Raw genomic sequence first — 20,669 nt, forward strand, 5'->3', positions numbered from 1 at the left:
TACAAACACGTGTATGTCACTTTCTGTTGCTTTTCTCTCTCCCCTTCTCCCCTTATCCCCCCTTCTCTCCCTTTCTATCTGTCTATCCCCCCCATAGTATGAGGACACTCAGAACTCGCTGTGTGATCTGAGGAAGTGTTGTGAGAGGACAGAGCAGGAGAAACGCTCCATCAACGAGGAGCTGGAACAGTGTAAAGTTAACCTCAAACTGCTGCAGGACAAGGGCAAGAATGTGAGTAGTGACCCCCTGACCCTAAACAGAGGTCACCAATCTCTCTCTTGTCTTTGGTTCAGAGCCTGTGCTGGATATGCTAAAGGAATCACAATGGTTGCTCTGGGACATCTGTGTCTGTTATGAGAACCATTCATGATGTTCCCAATTTAATGTTATTTTTTGCAAGACATTTGACTGTGAGTCTTGGACAAGTCAGCATTGCCTGAGACAGAATATCCCATAGGGCATTTGATTGTAATTTATTTCAATCAGTCAATCACACATATATACACATATATCACACATATATAACTTTTTAGTAGCTGTCCAGTGTTGGGATGCCGAAGACTATATACCAGTACCACCATTTAGAGTTCCCAGTCTGAGGGAGAGATGACCAGAATAAGAAACATGAATCAATATGATATAACTACCTCTAGCCTGGGCTACATCCACCCTAACGGCATAATGAATAAATATGATATAACTACCTCTAGCCTGGGCTACATCCACCCTAACGGCATAATGAATAAATATGATATAACTACCTCTAGCCTGGGCTACATCCACCCTGACGGCATAATGAATAAATATGATATAACTACCTCTAGCCTGGGCTATATCCACCCTAACGGCATAATGAATCAATATGATATAACTACCTCTAGCCTGGGCTACATCCACCCTGACGGCATAATGAATAAATATGATATAACTACCTCTAGCCTGGGCTACATCCACCCTAATGGTGTAATGAATCAATATGATATAACTACCTCTAGCCTGGGCTACATCCACCCTAATGGTGTAATGCTTTTATATCTAAGATGGCTGGTGAGCAAGCATACACCTCAGGGAGTTATAACTGGTTCTCACTGCTACTAGACCTCCCTGAACAAAAATTACACCTCTGTTCTGCTTCTAGATGTGGTGTGACATGTATCTATACGTTTATTCCCCCCTCCTGCCTCCAGTTCCCCCTCCTGCATAAGTTCCCCCTCAATATGAGTTAACTCCTGCCTCCAGTTCCCCCTCCTGCCTCCAGTTCCCCCTCCTAACGGCATAATCCTGAATCAATATGATATAACTGCCTCCAGTTCCTGCCTCCATCCCCTCCTGCCTCCATAATCCTGAATAAATATGATATAACTCCTGCCTCCCCCTACCCTTCCTCCTGCTCCATCCACCCCCTCCTGCATCCCGAATAAATATGATATAACTGCCTCCCGCCTGGGCCTCCCGTCCACCCTAACGGCCTCCCGTTAAATATGATATAACTACCCTTCTGCCTGGGCTACATCCCGTTCCCCCTGACTGCCTCCCGAATAAATATGATATAACTACCCCCCTCTGCCTCCCGTTTCCCCCTCACTGCCTCCGGTTCCCCCTAATGAATAAATATGATATAACCCCTCCTGCCTCCCCGCCCACCCTCCTGCCTCCATCCCACCTCCTGCATAATGAATAAACCCTCCTGCCTATAACCACCTCCTGCCTCCAGGCCTCCATCCACCCTCCTGCCATAATGAATAAATCCTGATATAACCCCTCTCCTGCCTCCAGTCCACCCCCTGCCTAATGAATAAATCCTGATATAACCACCTCCTGCCTCCAGTCCACCCTCCTGCCTCCAGAATAAATCCTGCCTAAGTTCCCTCCTCCTGCCTCCAGTCCCCCTCCTGCCTGAAGTAAATATGCCTCCCCCCTCCTGCCTCCAACTACCCTAGCCTGCCTCCAGTCCCCCCCTAACTGCATAATGAATCCCCTATGATCCAGTTCTACTGCATGCTAGCCTGGGCTTGCCTCCAGTCCCCTACTAACTGCCTAAGAATCAATATGATATAACTACCTCTAGTTCCCTGGGCTCATCCACCCTAACGGCCTAAGTCCCCCCTCCTGATATAACCCCCTGCCTCCAGTTCCCCCTGCCTCCATCCACCCTCCTGCCTCCAGTCAATATGATATAACCCCCTCCTGCCTCCAGTTCCCCCTGCCTCCAGTTCCCCCGGCCTAAGAATCCCCCTCCTGCCTCCAGTCCCCCTCCTGCCTCCAGCCCCCCCCTGCCTACATCCACCCTAATGGTTCCCCCTGCCTTTATATCTCCTGCCTGGTGAGCCCCTGCCTCCAGTTCCCCACTCAGGGAGTTATAACTGCCTCCAGTCCTGCCTCCAGTTCCCCCTAGACCTCCCCCTGCCTCAAAAAATTCCCCCCCCGCCTGTTCCTGCCTCTAGATGTGGTGTGACAGTTCCCCCCTATCCCGTTCCCCCTGCCTCCAGTTCCCCCCTCCTGCCTCCAGTTCCCCTCCTGCCTCCAGTTCCCCCTCCTGCCTCCAGTTCCCCCCCTGCCTCCAGTTCCCCCTCCTGCCTCCAGTTCCCCCTCCTGCCTCCAGTTCCCCCTCCTACCTCCAGTTCCCCTCCTGCCTCCAGTACCCCCTCCTGCCTCCAGTTCCCCCTCCTGCCTCCAGTTCCCCCTCCTGCCTCCAGTTCCCCCTCCTACCTCCAGTTCCCCCTCCTGCCTCCAGTTCCCCCTCCTGCCTCCAGTTCCCCCTCCTGCCTCCAGTTCCCCCTCCTGCCTCCAGTTCCCCCTCCTGCCTCCAGTTCCCCCTCCTGCCTCCAGTTCCCCCTCCTGCCTCCAGTTCCCCTCCTGCCTCCAGTTCCCCCTCCTGCCTCCAGTTCCCCCTGCCTCCAGTCCTGCCTCCAGTACCCTCCTTCCCCTCCTGCCTCCATTTCCCCCTCCTGCCTCCCCTCCCTTCCCCCCCCCTGCCTCCTGTTCCCCCTCCTGCCTCCTGTTCCCCCCTGCCTCCCGTTCCCCCCTGCCTCCAGTTCCCCCCCTGCCTCCAGTTCCCCCCTGCCTCCAGTTCCCCTCCTGCCTCCAGTTCCCCCCTGCCTCCAGTTCCCCTCCTGCCTCCAGTTCCCCCCTGCCTCCAGTTCCCCCTGCCTCCCGTTCCCTCCTGCCTCCAGTTCCCCCCTGCCTCCAGTCCCCCTCCTGCCTCCAGTTCCCCTGCCTCCAGTTCCCCTCCTGCCTCCAGTTCCCCCTGCCTCCAGTTCCCCCTGCCTCCAGTTCCCCCCTGCCTCCAGTTCCCCCTCCTGCCTCCAGTTCCCCTCCTGCCTCCAGTCCCCCCTCCTGCCTCCAGTTCCCCCTCCTGCCTCCAGTTCCCCCTCCTCCCCGTTCCCCCTGCCTCCAGTTCCCCCCTGCCTCCCGTTCCCCTCCTGCCTCCAGTTCCCCTCCTGCCTCCAGTACCCCCCTCCTGCCTCCAGCCCCCCTCCTGCCTCCAGTACCCACCCCTCCTGCCTCCAGTTCCCCCTCCTGCCACCAGTTCCCCCCTCCTGCCTCCAGTTCCCCCTCCTGTCTCCAGTACCCCCTCCTGCCTCCAGTTCCCCCTCCTGCCTCCAGTTCCCCCCCTGCCTCCAGTTCCACCCTCCTGCCTCCAGTTCCCCCTGCCTGCCTCCTGTTCCCCCTCCTGCCCCCTGTTCCCCCTCCTGCCTCCCGTTCCCCCTCCTGCCTCCAGTTCCCCCTCCTGCCTCCCGTTCCCCCTGCCTCCCGTTCCCCCCTGCCTCCAGTTCCCCTCCTGCCTCCCGTTCCCCCTGCCTCCCGTTCCCCCCTGCCTCCAGTTCCCCCTGCCTCCAGTTCCCCCCTGCCTCCAGTTCCCCTGCCTCCAGTTCCCCTGCCTGCCCCAGTTCCCCTCCTGCCTCCTCCAGTTCCCCTCCTGCCTCCAGTTCCCCCCCCTCCTGCCTCCAGTTCCCCCTCCTGCCTCCAGTTCCCCCTGCCTCCCCGTTCCCCCCTGCCTCCAGTTCCCCCTGCCTCCAGTTCCCCCCTGCCTCCCAGTTCCCCCTGCCTCCAGTTCCCCTCCTGCCTCCAGTTCCCCCTGCCTCCAGTTCCCCCCCTGCCTCCAGTTCCCCCTCCCTCCAGTTCCCCCTGCCTCCAGTTCCCCCCTGCCTCCAGTTCCCCTCCTGCCTCCAGTTCCCCCTGCCTCCAGTTCCCCCCTCCTGCCTCCAGTCCCCCTCCTGCCTCCAGTTCCCCCTGCCTCCAGTTCCCCCTGCCTCCAGTTCCCCTCCTGCCTCCAGTTCCCCCCTGCCTCCAGTTCCCCCTGCCTCCAGTTCCCCCCTGCCTCCAGTTCCCCCCCTGCCTCCAGTTCCCCCTCCTGCCTCCTGTTCCCCCTCCAGTTCCCCCTCCTGCCTCCAGTTCCCCCTCCTGCCTCCAGTTCCCCCTCCTGCCTCCAGTTCCCCCTCCTGCCTCCCGTTCCCCTCCTGCCTCCAGTTCCCCCTCCTGCCTCCAGTTCCCCCTCCTGCCTCCAGTTCCCCCTCCTGCCTCCAGTTCCCCTCCTGCCTCCAGTTCCCCCTCCTGCCTCCCAGTTCCCCCTCCTGCCTCCAGTTCCCCCTCCTGCCTCCAGTTCCCCCTCCTGCCTCCAGTTCCCCCTCCCGTTCCTGCCTCCAGTTCCCCTCCTGCCTCCAGTTCCCCCCTGCCTCCAGTTCCCCCCCTGCCTCCAGTTCCCCCTGCCTCCTGCCCCCTGCCTCCCCCCCCCCCTGCCTCCCGTTCCCCTCCTGTTCCCCCCTCCAGTTCCCCCTCCTGCCTCCCCTGTTCCCCCTCCTGCCTCCCCAGTTCCCCCTCCTGCCTCCAGTTCCCCCTCCTGCCTCCAGTTCCCCCCCTGCCTCCAGTTCCCCCCCCTGCCTCCCGTTCCCCCCCTGCCTCCCGTTCCCCCTGCCTCCCGTTCCCCTCCTGCCTCCCGTTCCCCTCCTGCCTCCCGTTCCCCTCCTGCCTCCCGTTCCCCCTGCCTCCCGTTCCCCTCCTGCCTCCCGTTCCCCCCCTGCCTCCAGTTCCCCTCCTGCCTCCCGTTCCCCCCCTGCCTCCCGTTCCCCCTGCCTCCAGTTCCCTGCCTCCTGCCTCCAGTTCCCCCTGCCTCCAGTTCCCCCTGCCTCCAGTTCCCCCTCCTCAGTTCCCCCTGCCTCCAGTTCCCCCTGCCTCCCGTTCCCCTCCTGCCTCCAGTTCCCCCCTGCCTCCCAGTTCCCCCTCCTGCCTCCCGTTCCCCCCTGCCTCCAGTTCCCCCCTGCCTCCAGTTCCCCCTCCTGTTCCTCCCAGTTCCCCCTGCCTCCTAGTTCCCCCTCCTGTCTCCCGTTCCCCCCTGCCTCCAGTTCCCCCTGCCTCCAGTTCCCCTCCTGCCTCCCGTTCCCCCTGCCTCCAGTTCCCCTCCTGCCTCCCGTTCCCCCTGCCTCCCGTTCCCCTCCTGTCTCCCGTTCCCCCCTGCCTCCAGTTCCCCTCTTTGTTTATTGATTAGTTTTCATTTTTTCTTCGTTTTCATTTCTTTGATTAGTTTAAAATATTGGTTATTCTATTTGATGATTCTCTCTGATCCCTCCCTCCTTTAGCCCCCCATATTGCAGCCTGTCCAGGCCATTTTCATCGGCCTTATCTCGGCCTTGCTGTATTGGTGGTTCAGCCAGTTGTGGTAGAAAGGTACACCGTGTTCCTGTTGTGTTGTCTGTCATCTGTCTGTCATCTTCATCAGTATCATCCTCTCTAACCAATCAATCAAATGTATTTATAAAGCCCTTATTATCAACTCAGCTGATGAAACCCAGCCTAAAACCTCAAAGTGCTGTACAGAAAAACTCCCTAGCCTAAAACCTAGAGAGAAACCAAACAGCAGGCAATGGGCAGGTGTGGAGAATAAACCTAGCACGGTGACCAGCCTCTTCTGGCTGTGCCGGGTGAAATAAACCTAGAGAAACCAGAAAGTCCTCTTCTGGCTGTGCAAATAAACCTAGAGAAGAAACCTGAGGGTGGCCAGAGAAACCAGGCTAGGGGTGGCCAGTCCTCTTCTGGCTGTGCCGGTGGAGATTATAAACCTAGAGAGGAACCAGGCTATGAGGGGTGGGCCAGTCCTCTTTCTGGCTGTGCCGGGTGGAGATTATAAACCTAGAGAGGAACCAGGCTATGAGGGGTGGCCAGTGGTGGCCAGTCCTCTTCTGGCTGTGCCGGGTGGAGATTATAAACCTAGAGAGGAACCAGGCTATGTGTGGTGGCCAGTCCTCTTCTGGCTGTGCCGGGTGGAGATTATAACAGAACATGGCCAAGATGTTCAAACGTTCATAAATGACCAGCAGGGTCAAATAATAATCAGTGGTTGTAGAGGGTGCAACAAGTCAGCACCTCAGAGTAAATGTCAGTTGGCTTTTCATAGCCGATCATTGAGAGCAGGTGCAAAATAAAATAAATAAATAAAAATACTAGAGACTAGAGTCTTCCTCTCTAACTGCCTTCGTCAGTCTTCCTCTCTAACTGCCTTCGTCAGAGTCTTCCTCTCTAACTGCCTTCGTCAGAGTCTTCCTCTCTAACTGCCTTCGTCAGAGTCTTCCTCTCTAACTGCCTTCGTCAGTGTCTTCCTCTCTAACTGCCTTCGTCAGTGTCTTCCTCTCTAACTGCCTTCGTCAGTGTCTTCCTCTCTAACTGCCTTCGTCAGTGTCTTCCTCTCTAACTGCCTTCGTCAGTGTCTTCCTCTCTAACTGCCTCGAACTTCCTCTCGTAACTGCCTTCGTCTTCCTCTCTAACTGCCTTCGTCAGAGTCTTCCTCCTCTAACTGCCTTCTGCCAGAGTCTTCCTCTCTAACTGCCTTCGTCAGTCTTCCTCTCTCTAACTGCCTTCGTCAGAGTCTTCCTCTCTAACTGCCTCTTCCTCTCTAACTGCCTTCAGAGTCTTCCTCTCTAACTGCCTTCGTCAGAGTCTTCCTCTCTAACTGCCTTCGTCAGAGTCTTCCTCTCTAACTGCCAGCCCTGCACTAAACTAACCTGTCAGCATTATCAGTCTATATTATCACAGTTGACCATCCCTGCCCTAAACTAACCTGTCAGCATTATCAGTCTATATTATCACAGTTGACCATCCCCCTAAACTAACCTGTCAGCATTATCAGTCTATATTATCACAGTTGACCATCCCCCTTAACTAACCTGTCAGCATTATCAGTCTATATTATCACAGTTGACCAGCCCTGCCTTAAACTAACCTGTCAGCATTATCAGTCTATATTATCACAGTTGACCATCCCCCTAACTAACCTGTCAGCATTATCAGTCTATATTATCACAGTTGACCAGCCCTGCCCTAAACTAACCTGTCAGCATTATCAGTCTATATTATCACAGTTGACCATCCCCCTAAACTAACCTGTCAGCATTATCAGTCTATATTATCACAGTTGACCATCCCTGCCCTAAACTAACCTGTCAGCATTATCAGTCTATATTATCACAGTTGACCATCCCTGCCCTAAACTAACCTGTCAGCATTATCAGTCTATATTATCACTCTATACTCATTGATGCCTGTCTGTCTTGGATCACTAACACAATACTCATTGATGCCTGTCTGTCTTGGATCACTAACACAATACTCATTGATGCCTGTCTGTCTTGGATCACTAACACAATACTCATTGATGCCTGTCTGTCTTGGATCACTAACACAATACTCATTGATGCCTGTCTGTCTTGGATCACTAACACAATACTCATTGATGCCTGTCTGTCTTGGATCACTAACACAATACTCATTGATGCCTGTCTGTCTTGGATCACTAACACAATACTCATTGATGCCTGTCTGTCTTGGATCACTAACACAATGCTCATTGATGCCTGTCTGTCTTGGATCACTAACACAATACTCATTGATGCCTGTCTGTCTTGGATCACTAACACAATACTCATTGATGCCTGTCTGTCTTGGATCACTAACACAATACTCATTGATGCCTGTCTGTCTTGGATCACTAACACAATACTCATTGATGCCTGTCTGTCTTGGATCACTAACACAATACTCATTGATGCCTGTCTGTCTTGGATCACTAACACAATACTCATTGATGCCTGTCTGTCTTGGATCACTAACACAATGCTCATTGATGCCTGTCTGTCTTGGATCACTAACAGAATGCTCATTGATGCCTGTCTGTCTTGGATCACTAACACAATACTCATTGATGCCTGTCTGTCTTGGATCACTAACACAATACTCATTGATGCCTGTCTGTCTTGGATCACTAACACAATACTCATTGATGCCTGTCTGTCTTGGATCACTAACACAATACTCATTGATGCCTGTCTGTCTTGGATCACTAACACAATACTCATTGATGCCTGTCTGTCTTGGATCACTAACACAATACTCATTGATGCCTGTCTGTCTTGGATCACTAACACAATACTCATTGATGCCTGTCTGTCTTGGATCACTAACACAATACTCATTGATGCCTGTCTGTCTTGGATCACTAACACAATACTCATTGATGCCTGTCTGTCTTGGATCACTAACACAATACTCATTGATGCCTGTCTGTCTTGGATCACTAACACAATACTCATTGATGCCTGTCTGTCTTGGATCACTAACACAATACTCATTGATGCCTGTCTGTCTTGGATCACTAACACAATACTCATTGATGCCTGTCTGTCTTGGATCACTAACACAATACTCATTGATGCCTGTCTGTCTTGGATCACTAACACAATACTCATTGATGCCTGTCTGTCTTGGATCACTAACACAATACTCATTGATGCCTGTCTGTCTTGGATCACTAACACAATACTCATTGATGCCTGTCTGTCTTGGATCACTAACACAATACTCATTGATGCCTGTCTGTCTTGGATCACTAACACAATACTCATTGATGCCTGTCTGTCTTGGATCACTAACACAATACTCATTGATGCCTGTCTGTCTTGGATCACTAACACAATACTCATTGATGCCTGTCTGTCTTGGATCACTAACACAATACTCATTGATGCCTGTCTGTCTTGGATCACTAACACAATACTCATTGATGCCTGTCTGTCTTGGATCACTAACACAATACTCATTGATGCCTGTCTGTCTTGGATCACTAACACAATACTCATTGATGCCTGTCTGTCTTGGATCACTAACACAATACTCATTGATGCCTGTCTGTCTTGGGATCACTAACACAATACTCATTGATGCCTGTCTGTCTTGGATCACTAACACAATACTCATTGATGCCTGTCTGTCTTGGATCACTAACACAATACTCATTGATGCCTGTCTGTCTTGGATCACTAACACAATACTCATTGATGCCTGTCTGTCTTGGATCACTAACACAATACTCATTGATGCCTGTCTGTCTTGGATCACTAACACAATGCCACCAACACCTATTCTTTGGCTTCAAGTTGTTTTAGTTTTAGTTTTTTGTCATTATTGCTTTATGAGCATCGTACTTCTGCAGCTTCTAAATGTTTTCCTGTTTCTAAAACAAATTTGCATGTATTTTTCCTTGTTCCCTCAGTCAGAACAGTCGTGTTTGATTTTCTGATTATTTTTCTCCCGTGAGGTAACTTAACTGGCCCTACACCCCATCCCCCCTCTATCTCTCTCTCTCTCTCTCTCCAACCTGTACCTGTGGCCTCAATCTCAGCCCCGGTGTAGGCTAGCTGACGGCCTAGACTAACCCAGTCTTTCTCTCTCTGTCCGTCTGTCTCCTGCAGGCCGGTTGGAGCCCCTGGATGCCAGTTGTAGCAGTGATGGTAGCAGTGACTGCTGCGGTGCTTTATCCCAACTTCTCCAAGAGCACCTCCACCTGAGACCTTACCTACTACATGTCCTCTACCACGTCTTCTTCTGGCATCTCTACCTCTGCCCACACCAATCCCCTGCCCATTTTTGATTGATTCATTAATCCATTAATTCATCTATTGATTAATTTATTACCTCTGGTCGGTTCCCCTACAGAAAGTCCCTCTGCTTTAAACTGTACAAAGTATAACTGTATATATATAGAGAGAGAGAGAGAGCGATCAAGAGAAGTAGTATTTCCACCGTAGATATAGGACTATTTCTACTGTAGATATAGGACTATTTCTACTGTAGATATAGGACTATTTCTAACGTAGATATAGGACTATTTCTACTGTAGATATAGGACTATTTCTAACGTAGATATAGGACTATTTCTACTGTAGATATAGGACTATTTCTACTGTAGATATAGGACTATTTCTAACGTAGATATAGGACTATTTCTATCCCAGATATAGGACTATTTCTACTGTAGATATAGGACTATTTCTACTGTAGATATAGGACTATTTCTACTGTAGATATAGGACTATTTCTAACGTAGATATAGGGACTATTTCTACTTAGATATTAGGACTATTTCTATTGATATAGGACTTTCTAACGTCTATAGGACTATTTCTACAGATATAGGACTATTTCTAAACGTAGATATAGGACTATTTCTACTGTAGATATAGGACTATTTCTAACGTAGATATAGGACTATTTCTACTGTAGATATAGGACTATTTCTACTGTAGATATAGGACTATTTCTACTGTAGATATAGGACTATTTCTAACGTAGATATAGGACTATTTCTACTGTAGATATAGGACTATTTCTAACGTAGATATAGGACTATTTCTACTGTAGATATAGGACTATTTCTACTGTAGATATAGGACTATTTCTAACGTAGATATAGGACTATTTCTAACGTAGATATAGGACTATTTCTAACATAGATATAGTATTTATCAGCTGTTCTTAATCAGTTTGATGATGGGAATATTGGTATTATTGTTAAAGTGGCCTAAACTAGGCTTTGGTTTAGTTTTTCTGATGGGTACCTAACCTTTATTTTTTTATTATGTCTCCAGGTTGTTTTAGCTGAGTTGACTTCCTGTGTGGTTGTTTTAGCTGAGTTGACTTCCTGTGTGGTTGGTTTAGCTGAGTTGACTTCCTGTGTGGTTGTTTTAGCTGAGTTGACTTCCTGTGTGGTTGGTTTAGATGAGTTGACTTCCTGTGTGGTTGGTTTAGATGAGTTGACTTCCTGTGTGGTTGGTTTAGCTGAGTTGACTTCCTGTGTGGTTGTTTTAGCTGAGTTGACTTCCTGTGGGTGGTTTAGATGTTTGACTTACATGTGGTTGGTTTAGATGAGTTGACTTCCTGTGTGGTTGGTTTAGATGAGTTGACTTCCTGTGTGGTTGGTTTAGCTGAGTTGACTTCCTGTGTGGTTGTTTTAGCTGAGTTGACTTCCTGTGTGGTTGGTTTACCAGGTTGGGGTGTTAATGTTCTATTACATAACAGGGTTTATTATTAAAGCCTAATCATCACGTCCCAAATTACACCCAGTTTACTGTATAGTGCCCTCGAGCCTGGTCAAAAGTAGTGCACTATATAGGGAATAGGGTGCCATTTGGCTGGTGTAAAGTAGTGCACTATATAGGGAATAGGGTGCCATTTGGCTGGTGTAAAGTAGTGCACTATATAGGGAATAGGGTGCCATTTGGCTGGTGTAAAGTAGTGCACTATATAGGGAATAGGGTGCCATTTGACTGGTGTAAAGTAGTGCACTATATAGGGAATAGGGTGCCATTTGGCTGGTGTAAAGTAGTGCACTATATAGGGAATAGGGTGCCATTTGACTGGTGTAAAGTAGTGCACTATATAGGGAATAGGGTGCCATTTGGCTGGTGTAAAGTAGTGCACTATATAGGGAATAGGGTGCCATTTGGCTGGTGTAAAGTAGTGCACTATATAGGGAATAGGGTGCCATTTGGCTGGTGTAAAGTAGTGCACTATATAGGGAATAGGGTGCCATTTGGCTGGTGTAAAGTAGTGCACTATATAGGGAATAGGGTGCCATTTGGCTGGTGTAAAGTAGTGCACTATATAGGGAATAGGGTGCCATTTGGCTGGTGTAAAGTAGTGCACTATATAGGGAATAGGGTGCCATTTGACTGGTGTAAAGTAGTGCACTATATAGGGAATAGGGTGCCATTTGACTGGTGTAAAGTAGTGCACTATATAGGGAATAGGGTGCCATTTGGCTGGTGTAAAGTAGTGCACTATATAGGGAATAGGGTGCCATTTGGCTGGTGTAAAGTAGTGCACTATATAGGGAATAGGGTGCCATTTGGCTGGTGTAAAGTAGTGCACTATATAGGGAATAGGGTGCCATTTGGCTGGTGTAAAGTAGTGCACTATATAGGGAATAGGGTGCCATTTGGCTGGTGTAAAGTAGTGCACTATATAGGGAATAGGGTGCCATTTGACTGGTGTAAAGTAGTGCACTATATAGGGAATAGGGTGCCATTTGGGAATCATCTTACGTTCGTTGTGCATAAGGGGTTAAGTGCCTATGGTAAGGAACAGCAGAGGTGTGTTTGTGAAGACAGTGCCACTCCTACAGAGGCAGGTTTTGAACTAAAACAACAACCCAGTAATCACTTAAATAACATTGTTGGTAGATGACTATGTTCAGAGTAACTGTTATACACCACATGATGGTGCTGTATGTCTGTACTACTGTCTTGTCTCAGCTGTGTGTTGTAAACAACTAGGACTAAATCATCAGAATGTTTTCAAGAGAACACTACAGAACATAGATGTGTCATTAAAATGGAACGTTTGATGTGCTACTTTCCATGATTTTTGGTCATTTTGGAGCTTGTTGACTTGTGTTTGTGTTCACTGGTTTGAGACAGTGGACACTGGAAGACATTATGGCCCACAAACCCCTTCAGGTTGAACGTCTATAAAGGCTCTAGTGGACTGAACCAATTGTCTGTCTATGCTTTAAACTCTAGCCTTCTAACGCTGCTTTCTTGTCTCTGGGTTCTAGGCTCTCTGAACTCTACCGGTTCTAGTCCCCAGCCTCTGCTCGCAGTACTTGTTGGGTTCTAGTCCTGCCTTACCTGTCCATGACATGGAGTCTACCTGTCTGTCTACCTACCTGTCTGTCTACCTACCTGTCTGTCTACCTACCTGTCTGTCTACCTACCTGTCTGTCTACCTACCTGTCTGTCTACCTACCTGTCTGTCTACCTATCTACCTGTCTGTCTACCTACCTGTCTGTCTACCTACCTGTCTGTCTACCTATCTGTCTGTCTACCTACCTGTCTGTCTACCTACCTGTCTGTCTACCTACCTGTCTGTCTACCTGTCTGTCTGTCTACCTGTCTGTCTGTCTACCTACCTGTCTGTCTGTCTACCTGTCTGTCTACCTACCTGTCTGTCTACCTACCTGTCTGTCTACCTACCTGTCTGTCTACCTACCTGTCTGTCTACCTACCTGTCTGTCTGTCTGTCTGTCTACCTACCTGTCTGTCTACCTACCTGTCTGTCTACCTATCTGTCTGTCTACCTACCTGTCTGTCTACCTACCTGTCTGTCTACCTACCTGTCTGTCTACCTGTCTGTCTGTCTACCTGTCTGTCTGTCTACCTGTCTGTCTACCTACCTGTCTGTCTACCTATCTGTCTGTCTACCTGTCTGTCTACCTGTCTGTCTACCTACCTGTCTGTCTACCTGTCTGTCTACCTACCTGTCTGTCTCTCTACCTGTCTGTCTACCTATCTGTCTGTCTACCTACCTGTCTGTCTACCTACCTACCTACCTACCTGTCTGTCTACCTACCTGTCTGTCTACCTACCTGTCTGTCTACCTACCTGTCTGTCTGTCTACCTGCCTGTCTGTCTGTCTACCTGTCTGTCTACCTACCTGTCTGTCTGTCTACCTACCTGTCTGTCTGTCTACCTGTCTGTCTACCTACCTGTCTGTCTACCTACCTGTCTGTCTGTCTACCTACCTGTCTGTCTACCTACCTGTCTGTCTACCTACCTACCTACCTGTCTGTCTACCTACCTGTCTGTCTACCTACCTGTCTGTCTACCTACCTGTCTGTCTGTCTACCTGCCTGTCTGTCTGTCTACCTGTCTGTCTGTCTACCTACCTGTCTGTCTGTCTACCTGTCTGTCTACCTACCTGTCTGTCTACCTACCTGTCTGTCTACCTACCTACCTACCTACCTGTCTGTCTGTCTACCTACCTGTCTGTCTACCTACCTGTCTGTCTACCTGCCTGTCTGTCTGTCTACCTGTCTGTCTGTCTACCTACCTGTCTGTCTGTCTACCTACCTGTCTGTCTGTCTACCTGTCTGTCTACCTACCTGTCTGTCTACCTACCTACCTGTCTGTCTGTCTACCTACCTGTCTGTCTACCTACCTGTCTGTCTACCTACCTACCTACCTGTCTGTCTACCTACCTGTCTGTCTACCTACCTGTCTGTCTACCTACCTGTCTGTCTGTCTACCTGCCTGTCTGTCTGTCTACCTGTCTGTCTGTCTACCTACCTGTCTGTCTGTCTACCTACCTGTCTGTCTGTCTACCTGTCTGTCTGTCTACCTACCTGTCTGTCTACCTGTCTGTCTGTCTACCTGTCTGTCTGTCTACCTATCTGTCTGTCTACCTGTCTGTCTACCTACCTGTCTGTCTACCTACCTGTCTGTCTGTCTACCTGTCTGTCTACCTGTCTGTCTACCTACCTGTCTGTCTGTCTACCTGTCTCTCTGTTGGTTTCGTATCCTTGTGACCCCTTCTAAGGAAAGATCAATATTCACTGAAACCCGTGTGGTTTATAATGGGGTGAAAGGGCAGAGGTGAACCTCTTGTGAACAGAGACTGGATCTGATGAGGGTTATGATGCTGAATGTGAATCAGGAGGTGGTTGAGAGGAAGACAACCGGATGAACTGTGGGGTGAAGGAAGGCTTTAGGCTTCACCTCCTGTGTGCAGACTGAGTGCTGCCACCTCCTTTGTTCTCACTGGTTGTCTGGTTTTACCACATTACTGCCCGCGCTGTTTCTGTAAATAAACACTGAGTCAGTCCAAGAACAAACAAGCTATTCATCATATTCCACTGTGTCAATACATTGTCAACACTTTAACCCAACCCTGATCTGAACTTTTTCTCGTTGAGCCACCACCAAGCACAGGACTGAACTATTCTATCCACAGGAGGGAAGACAAACTACTCTCAAGTAGACCGGAGGATGTAACTGTTAAGGTCAGTCAGTCCTTTAACAGCCAGCAGTCCAACTTGAACAAGAGCCCTCCCTGTATGTTATTCACAGTGATACCTGCAGCGTTCATGTGCCTGTCAGAACGAGGGAACGCTGAAATGTGCCTGTCAGAACGAGGGAACGCTGAAATGTGCCTGTCAGAACGAGGGAACGCTGAAATGTGCCTGTCAGAACGAGGGAACGCTGAAATGTGCCTGTCAGAACGAGGGAACGCTGAAATGTGCCTGTCAGAACGAGGGAACGCTGAAATGTGCCTGTCAGAACGAGGGAACGCTGAAATGTGCCTGTCAGAACTAGGGAACGCTGAAATGTGCCTGTCAGAACTAGGGAACGCTGAAATGTGCCTGTCAGAACGAGGGAACGCTGAAATGTGCCTGTCAGAACGAGGGAACGCTGAAATGTGCCTGTCAGAACGAGGGAACGCTGAAATGTGCCTGTCAGAACGAGGGAACGCTAAAATGTGCCTGTCAGAACGAGGAACGGAAATGTGCCTGTCAGAACGCTGAAATGTGCCTGTCAGAACTAGGGAACGCTGAAATGTGCCTGTCAGAACTAGGAACGCTGAAATGTGCCTGTCAGAACGAGGGAACGCTAAAATGTGCCTGTCAGAACGAGGGAACGCTAAAATGTGCCTGTCAGAACTAGGGAACGCTGAAATGTGCCTGTCAGAACTAGGGAACGCTGAAATGTGCCTGTCAGAACGAGGGAACGCTGAAATGTGCCTGTCAGAACGAGGGAACGCTGAAATGTGCCTGTCAGAACGAGGGAACGCTGAAATGTGCCTGTCAGAACTAGGGAACGCTAAAATGTGCCTGTCAGAACGAGGGAACGCTGAAATGTGCCTGTCAGAACTAGGGAACGCTGAAATGTGCCTGTCAGAACTAGGGAACGCTGAAATGTGCCTGTCAGAACGAGGGAACGCTGAAATGTGCCTGTCAGAACTAGGGAACGCTGAAATGTGCCTGTCAGAACGAGGGAACGCTGAAATGTGCCTGTCAGAACGAGGGAACGCTGAAATGTGCCTGTCAGAACGAGGGAACGCTGAAATGTGCCTGTCAGAACGAGGGAACGCTGAAATGTGCCTGTCAGAACTAGGGAACGCTGAAATGTGCCTGTCAGAACTAGGGAACGCTGAAATGTGCCTGTCAGAACTAGGGAACGCTGAAATGTGCCTGTCAGAACGAGGGAACGCTGAAATGTCTGACTTCCTAACAAGTTGAACGCAGCACGTGTATAACTACAACCAGTTAGTAAGTTGGACATTTCACCGTTTCCTAGTTCCGACTAGTACGCAAACACAGAGGCGTCCCTCGGTAATTGTGTGCTTCATCGCAAGATCATCTGAAGGACAAGACAAAAATATTTCCTTTCCATGCTTTTTCAAATGTGATGTTTTTACATTGCTACTATTGCTATAATATGGAGAAGAATTCAGTTGGAAATCAGACACAATATGTATGTAAATATAGACATTCTAGACACAAAATAAAAGTTGAGTAACAGTGGTATTGGTGATGAGTAACAGGGGTATTGGTGATGAGTAACAGGGGTATCGGTGATGAGTAACAGGGGTATCAGTGATGAGTAACAGGGGTATTGGTGATGAGTAACAGGGGTATTGGTGATGAGTAACAGGGGTATTGGTGATGAGTAACGGGTATTGGTGATGAGTAACAGGGGTATTGGTGATGAGTAACAGGGGTATTGGTGATGAGTGACGGGTATTGGTGATGAGTAACATGGGTATTGGTGATGAGTAACAGGGGTATTGGTGATGAGTAACAGGGGTATTGGTGATGAGTAACAGGGGTATTGGTGATGAGTAACAGTGGTATTGGTGATGAGTAACAGGGGTATTGGTGATGAGTAACAGGGGTATTGGTGATGAGTAACAGGGGTATCAGTGATGAGTAACAGGGGTATTGGTGATGAGTAACAGGGGTATTGGTGATGAGTAACAGTGGTATTGGTGATGAGTAACAGGGGTATTGGTGATGAGTAACAGGGGTATTGGTGATGAGTAACAGTGGTATTGGTGATGAGTAACAGGGGTATTGGTGATGAGTAACAGGGGTATTGGTGATGAGTAACAGGGGTATTGGTGATGAGTAACAGGGGTATCGGTGATGAGTAACAGGGGTATTGGTGATGAGTAACAGGGGTATTGGTGATGAGTAACAGGGGTATTGGTGATGAGTAACAGTGGTATTGGTGATGAGTAACAGGGGTATTGGTGATGAGTAACAGGGGTATTGGTGATGAGTAACAGGGGTATTGGTGATGAGTAACAGGGGTATCAGTGATGAGTAACAGGGGTATTGGTGATGAGTGACAGGGTATTGGTGATGAGTAACAGTGGTATTGGTGATGAGTAACAGGGGGTATTGGTGATGAGTAACAGGGGTATTGGTGATGAGTAACAGTGGTATTGGTGATGAGTAACAGGGGTATCGGTGATGAGTAACAGTGGTATCGGTGATGAGTAACAGGGGTATTGGTGATGAGTAACAGGGTATCGGTGATGAGTAACAGGGGTATTGGTGATGAGTAACAGTGGTATTGGTGATGAGTAACAGGGTATTGGTGATGAGTAACGGGTATTGGTGATGAGTAACAGGGTATTGGTGATGAGTAACAGGGGTATTGGTGATGAGTAACAGGGGTATCAGTGATGAGTAACAGGGTATTGGTGATGAGTAACAGTGGTATTGGTGATGAGTAACATGGGTATTGGTGATGAGTAACAGGGGTATTGGTGATGAGTGACAGGGGTATTGGTGATGAGTAACATGGGTATTGGTGATGAGTAACAGTGGTATTGGTGATGAGTAACAGGGGTATCGGTGATAAGTAACAGTGGTATCGGTGATGAGTAACAGGGGTATTGGTGATGAGTAACAGGGTATTGGTGATGAGTAACAGGGTATTGGTGATGAGTAACAGGGGTATTGGTGATGAGTAACAGGGTATTGGTGATGAGTAACAGGGGTATTGGTGATGAGTAACAGGGTATTGGTGATGAGTAACAGGGGTATTGGTGATGAGTAACAGGGGTATTGGTGATGAGTAACAGGGTATTGGTGATGAGTAACAGTGGTATTGGTGATGAGTAACAGGGGTATTGGTGATGAGTAACAGGGGTATCGGTGATGAGTAACAGTGGTATTGGTGATGAGTAACAGTGGTATTGGTGATGAGTAACAGGGGTATGATGAGTAACAGGGGTATCGGTGATGAGTAACAGGGGTATCGGTGATGAGTAACAGGGGTATCGGTGATGAGTAACAGGGGTATTGGTGATGAGTAACAGGGGTATTGGTGATGAGTAACAGGGTATTGGTGATGAGTAACAGTGGTATTGGTGATGAGTAACAGTGGTATCGGTGATGAGTAACAGGGTATTGGTGATGAGTAACAGGGGTATCTGTGATGAGTAACAGGGTATTGGTGATGAGTAACAGGGTATTGGTGATGAGTAACAGGGTATTGGTGATGAGTAACAGGGGTGATGAGTAACAGGGGTATTGGTGATGAGTAACAGGGTATTGGTGATGAGTAACAGGGGTATTGGTGATGAGTAACAGTGGTATTGGTGATGAGTAACAGGGGTATTGGTGATGAGTAACAGGGGTATTGGTGATGAGTAACAGGGTATTGGTGATGAGTAACAGGGGTATTGGTGATGAGTAACAGGGGTATTGGTGATGAGTAACAGGGCATTGGTGATGAGTAACAGTGGTATCGGTGATGAGTAACAGGGTATTGGTGATGAGTAACAGGGGTATTGGTGATGAGTAACAGGGTATTGGTGATGAGTAACAGTGGTATTGGTGATGAGTAACAGGGGTATTGGTGATGAGTAACAGGGTATTGGTGATGAGTAACAGGGTATTGGTGATGAGTAACAGGGGTATTGGTGATGAGTAACAGGGGTATTGGTGATGAGTAACAGGGTATTGGTGATGAGTAACAGGGGTATTGATGGTGATGAGTAACAGGGGTATTGGTGATGAGTAACAGGGGTATTGGTGATGAGTAACAGGGTATTGGTGATGAGTAACAGGGTATTGGTGATGAGTAACAGGGGTATTGGTGATGAGTAACAGGGGTATTGGTGATGAGTAACAGGGTATTGGTGATGAGTAACAGGGATGAGTATTGGTGATGAGAGTAACAGGGGTATTGTGATGAGTAACAGATGAGTAACAGGGTATTGGTGATGAGTAACAGGGTATTGGGTATGATGAGTAACAGGGTATTGGTGATGAGTAACAGGGCATTGGTGATGAGTAACAGTGGTATTGGTGATGAGTAACAGGGGTATTGGTGATGAGTAACAGGGGTATTGGTGATGAGTAACAGGGTATTGGTGATGAGTAACAGGGGTATTGGTGATGAGTAACAGGGGTATTGGTGATGAGTAACAGGGTATTGGTGATGAGTAACAGGGGATATTGGTGATGAGTAACAGGGGTATTGGTGATGAGTAACAGGGGTATTGGTGATGAGTAACAGTGGTATTGGTGATGAGTAACAGGGGTATTGGTGATGAGTAACAGGGTATTGGTGATGAGTAACAGGGGTATTGGTGATGAGTAACAGGGGTGATATTGGTGATGAGTAACAGGGTATTGGTGATGAGTAACAGGGGTATTGGTGATGAGTAACAGGGGTATTGGTGATGAGTAACAGGGTATTGGTGATGAGTAACAGGGGTATTGGTGATGAGTAACAGGGGTATTGGTGATGAGTAACAGGGGTATTGGTGATGAGTAACAGGGGTATTGGTGATGAGTAACAGGGTATTGGTGATGAGTAACAGGGTATTGGTGATGAGTAACAGGGGTATTGGTGATGAGTAACAGGGTATTGGTGATGAGTAACAGGGTATTGGTGATGAGTAACAGGGTGATATTGGTGATGAGTAACAGGGCATTGGTGATGAGTAACAGGGGTATTGTGATGAGTAACAGGGGTATTGGTGATGAGTAACAGTGGTATTGGTGATGAGTAACAGGGTATTGGTGATGAGTAACAGGGCATTGGTGATGAGTAACAGGGGTATTGGTGATGAGTAACAGGGCATTGGTGATGAGTAACAGGGGTATTGGTGATGAGTAACAGTGGTATTGGTGATGAGTAACAGGGGTATTGGTGATGAGTAACAGGGTATTGGTGATGAGTAACAGTGGTATTGGTGATGAGTAACAGGGGTATTGGTGATGAGTAACAGGGGTATTGGTGATGAGTAACAGTGGTATTGGTGATGAGTAACAGTGGTATTGGTGATGAGTAACAGGGGTATCGGTGATGAGTAACAGGGTATCGGTGATGAGTAACAGGGCATTGGTGATGAGTAACAGGGTATTGGTGATGAGTAACAGGGGTATTGGTGATGAGTAACAGGGCATTGGTGATGAGTAACAGGGGTATTGGTGATGAGTAACAGTGGTATTGGTGATGAGTAACAGGGGTATTGGTGATGAGTAACAGGGGTATTGGTGATGAGTAACAGGGGTATTGGTGATGAGTAACAGTGGTATTGGTG

General features: G+C 48.6%; 2 protein-coding genes and 1 long non-coding RNA gene across 14 annotated transcripts; 1 reads left to right on the plus strand and 2 right to left on the minus strand.

Annotated features, from left to right (window-relative positions):
* Nucleotides 1-97: 97 nt before the first annotated feature.
* LOC127932597 (sarcolemmal membrane-associated protein-like) lies at nt 98-10,065 on the plus strand (the record flags this gene model as incomplete). The annotated part of the gene is made up of 2 exons (XM_052528602.1): nt 98-232; nt 9,739-10,065. Coding segments are annotated over 2 exons (231 nt in total), but the record flags the coding sequence as incomplete, so codon positions are not given.
* On the minus strand, nt 6,960-9,182 carry LOC127931984 (uncharacterized). 5 transcript variants are annotated; one of them, XM_052526144.1, is made up of 3 exons: nt 7,376-9,182; nt 7,267-7,322; nt 6,960-6,996 (listed from the first exon to the last, which is right to left on the minus strand). In XM_052526144.1, the coding sequence occupies exon 1, from the start codon at nt 9,163-9,165 to the stop codon at nt 7,513-7,515; it is 1,653 nt and encodes a 550-aa protein (XP_052382104.1). In that variant the 5' UTR covers nt 9,166-9,182; the 3' UTR covers nt 6,960-6,996; nt 7,267-7,322; nt 7,376-7,512. The 5 variants fall into 5 exon arrangements, with proteins under 5 accessions (XP_052382104.1, XP_052382102.1, XP_052382100.1 ...); XM_052526140.1 differs by having other exon boundaries at nt 6,982-7,214; XM_052526143.1 differs by having other exon boundaries at nt 6,987-7,052.
* Nucleotides 10,066-13,093: 3,028 nt separating the features above from the next.
* Nucleotides 13,094-14,741, minus strand: LOC127931985 (uncharacterized). 8 transcript variants are annotated; one of them, XR_008143406.1, is made up of 8 exons: nt 14,509-14,741; nt 14,373-14,452; nt 14,173-14,316; nt 13,989-14,100; nt 13,889-13,932; nt 13,745-13,852; nt 13,441-13,556; nt 13,094-13,392 (listed from the first exon to the last, which is right to left on the minus strand). It is a non-coding gene; the product is annotated as an uncharacterized LOC127931985 (long non-coding RNA). The 8 variants fall into 8 exon arrangements; XR_008143405.1 differs by having other exon boundaries at nt 13,094-13,344; nt 13,405-13,456; nt 13,745-13,808; ... (1 more) ...; nt 13,989-14,052; nt 14,137-14,316; XR_008143410.1 differs by adding an exon at nt 13,653-13,704 and having other exon boundaries at nt 13,094-13,284; nt 13,469-13,492; nt 13,777-13,932; nt 13,989-14,052; nt 14,137-14,316.
* Between the last annotated feature and the right edge of the window lie 5,928 nt (nt 14,742-20,669).

The sequence above is a fragment of the Oncorhynchus keta genome, chromosome 10, assembly GCF_023373465.1.
Source record: "Oncorhynchus keta strain PuntledgeMale-10-30-2019 chromosome 10, Oket_V2, whole genome shotgun sequence".
Lineage (NCBI taxonomy): Eukaryota > Metazoa > Chordata > Actinopteri > Salmoniformes > Salmonidae > Oncorhynchus > Oncorhynchus keta.